General features: G+C 41.1%; 1 protein-coding gene across 1 annotated transcript; it reads right to left on the bottom strand.

The window, feature by feature from the left end:
• Positions 1–466: 466 nt before the first annotated feature.
• LOC104853868 (olfactory receptor 2G3) lies at positions 467–1,429 on the bottom strand. Its single transcript, XM_010612068.1, has one exon. The coding sequence runs from the start codon at positions 1,427–1,429 to the stop codon at positions 467–469; it is 963 nt and encodes a 320-aa protein (XP_010610370.1).
• Between the last annotated feature and the right edge of the window lie 1,233 nt (positions 1,430–2,662).

The raw sequence follows: 2,662 nt of genomic DNA, 5'->3' as shown, positions 1-2,662 counted from the left end.
CACATGTAAATACTTAACAGTTTCTCTGATGTGAAAAACTGTAATAGTACATAAGATCCTAATGAGATAATTGACAATGTGAAATAGGAAGAAAAGGGCTAAAGTTGTAGGGAAAGTGGGAAGGGTAGGGTAAAGGGAATAAGGGAAAAAACAAAAATGTGAGAAAATGAAAAGATGGAAATAAAGTGTTTGTAAATGGGGAGGGGAGGGACAAGGTGAAAAATGAGAACCAAGACCTGTCATGTAAAGGTACAATATCTCAATAATGAATGTAACTGTACCGTATACCTAAAATGTACCAATAAACCCAAAAAACAAAAAACCAAACCAATACCAAAACAAAACCAAAATATCATCACAGGGAATTTGTACCTATATATAACATATATTCCTTCTTTATTGTTTGTTTCCCCTACCATTTCCTTCCTGAAAACATTCTTTCCTCATTCATTTTCAGCAGCTCTATTTAATTTTTTGTCTTGCATCTGGATTTTAAATACTGCACCCCACCCTGAGATTGCAGGATCCTCTTCCATGCCGTCTTCACATCCTTGTTTCTCAGGGTGTAGATGAGTGGATTGAGCACTGGGGTGACCACACAGTAGAAAAAGGACACAAACTTGGCCTGTGTGTTGTGGGCAGGGGGCTGGAGGTACATGTACATGGAAGGGCCAAAGTACATGGTAACCACCAGCAAGTGGGAACTGCAGGTGCTAAATGCCTTGTGCCTTCCTTCAGTTGAGGGTAATTTCAGCACAGCCCTAGCAATAAAGGTGTAGGAGATGATCACTGTGAGAGGAGCCACTAGGGCAAAAGGAATGGCTCCCAAAGCCAAGGCCAGGTTAGTAGCTGAAGTGTCCCCACAGGCCAGCTTGATGAGCACAGGCACCTCACAGAATAAGTGGTTCAGAGTGTGGTGCCCACAAAAGGGGAGCTGGAGGGTGAGAGTGGAATAGAGCAGAGAACTGGCCAGGCCACTGGATAAGCATGCAGCTGCCATCTGCACACACACCCAGGGACGCATGATGAGTGTGTACCTTAGTGGCCGGCAGATGGCCACATAGCGATCAATGGCCATCATAGCCAGCAAGATGCACTCAGTGCAAGCTGTCCAGCTGAAAATATAGACCTGTGTGATGCATCTCCAGGCAGCAATGGTCTTTTCTGGTCCCCACAGGTTGGCCAGAAGCTGGGGCACAATGGTGCAGGTGAGACAGAGGTCCAGTAGAGAGAGGTTGTCCAGGAAGAAGTACATGGGTTTCTGGAGTCTGGGGTCCACCAGGGAGAGGAAGATGATGGAGCTGTTCCCCACCAGGGTGAGGATGTAGGAAACTAGGACCACTGCAAAGAGGGGCTTCTCCAGCCAGGGAAACTCTGAGAAGCCCAGCAGAACAAAAACATTGGGAAAGCTCATGTTTCCACTCTCCATGGCAGCTGCCTTACATATGCCTAGAAGGTAAGAGACATAATTTCAGTTTTATACTCATGATTTTTCCACTTCATTAACTTCATGGCTGCCCTCTCAAATCTTCCATGGTTTTGGAGTAACAATTCTTTAACAGTGAGAAGTTATTGGCTTTGTGATTGATTTGGAAGTCAGGATAAAGGTGGATAAAAATATGATGAGAAATTGTACATTGCACTGAGTTCACTGAACTAATATTCTTTTTGTAGAAGACAACTCTACCTTTTTTATCACCTGCTTCATTCTTTGTGTCTTCCAATCTATTCATTTTCTTGTTCCATGGTCATGTAGAATGTGCAGTGTGGTCTCTTACTTTTAGGGCTCTGCTTTCAGGATGTTGTGTAAGATGTGCCTAGTATTTCCTCAGTCCAGAAGGATGAGAGTCCTGAGGCTCATTCGGTGTCTGTGTACTTTGAGAGAGGCAAAGTGGCTCACTGTGGCTGTGAATTTCTGTGGTGGAAGGAGGTCATCAAATTGAGTTATTCTGGGGATTACCTATCCTCATCCCCACTTTTTTCATTTGAATGCACATGACATCCTTTTTTACTCATACTACTTTCAGGCACACTTGTGGTTTTGGCTGTGTTCAGTTTTTTTTGTCCCTCTGCTACTCTATTTTATGAGTGTGAAATGAGGACACAATGCCTCCACACTCCTGCGCAGCTCTGGCATTCACCATTTCCCTTCATTCTGTACACTTTTGGCTTTTATATATACCACAGAGAATTAAAATACTGTGCTATTTGATATAATATGATTGGATTAGTAAACATATATCAGCAGTATACAAACATTTTATTATTGGCTTGGAGAAGATAATATTTATAATGATCATGAATAAGAGTAGGATTAGATGATTCACGTGTATTATATTTATTATGTCCTTCATTTTCATTATTATTAAATAGAATGAAATTTATTTAAAATTTAATGAAACAAATATAGAATGCAGAATGTGTGGGAGCACTAAGATTATTTCCTTTGAAACTAGATGGCCCCACTTTGAGGTAACAGGAGATATGACATTTTACACTGTTCTTTACATCCTATGTACTTCAGAATTTACATTTGGTGGATGTCATTGCAGAAAATCCTGCTTCAAAGGAACAGATATTACAAATAGAAGCAAACTTTTCAGTGCTTTTGTGGCAACCTAAGAATGTGTTAAGACTTGAAGTTGTCTCAAAAAATTATAAG

Source organism: Fukomys damarensis, unplaced genomic scaffold (assembly GCF_012274545.1).
Source record: "Fukomys damarensis isolate Sample0158 unplaced genomic scaffold, DMR_v1.0_HiC HiC_scaffold_3, whole genome shotgun sequence".
Classification (NCBI taxonomy): domain Eukaryota; kingdom Metazoa; phylum Chordata; class Mammalia; order Rodentia; family Bathyergidae; genus Fukomys; species Fukomys damarensis.
This window is presented reverse-complemented; position numbering and strand designations above follow the sequence as displayed.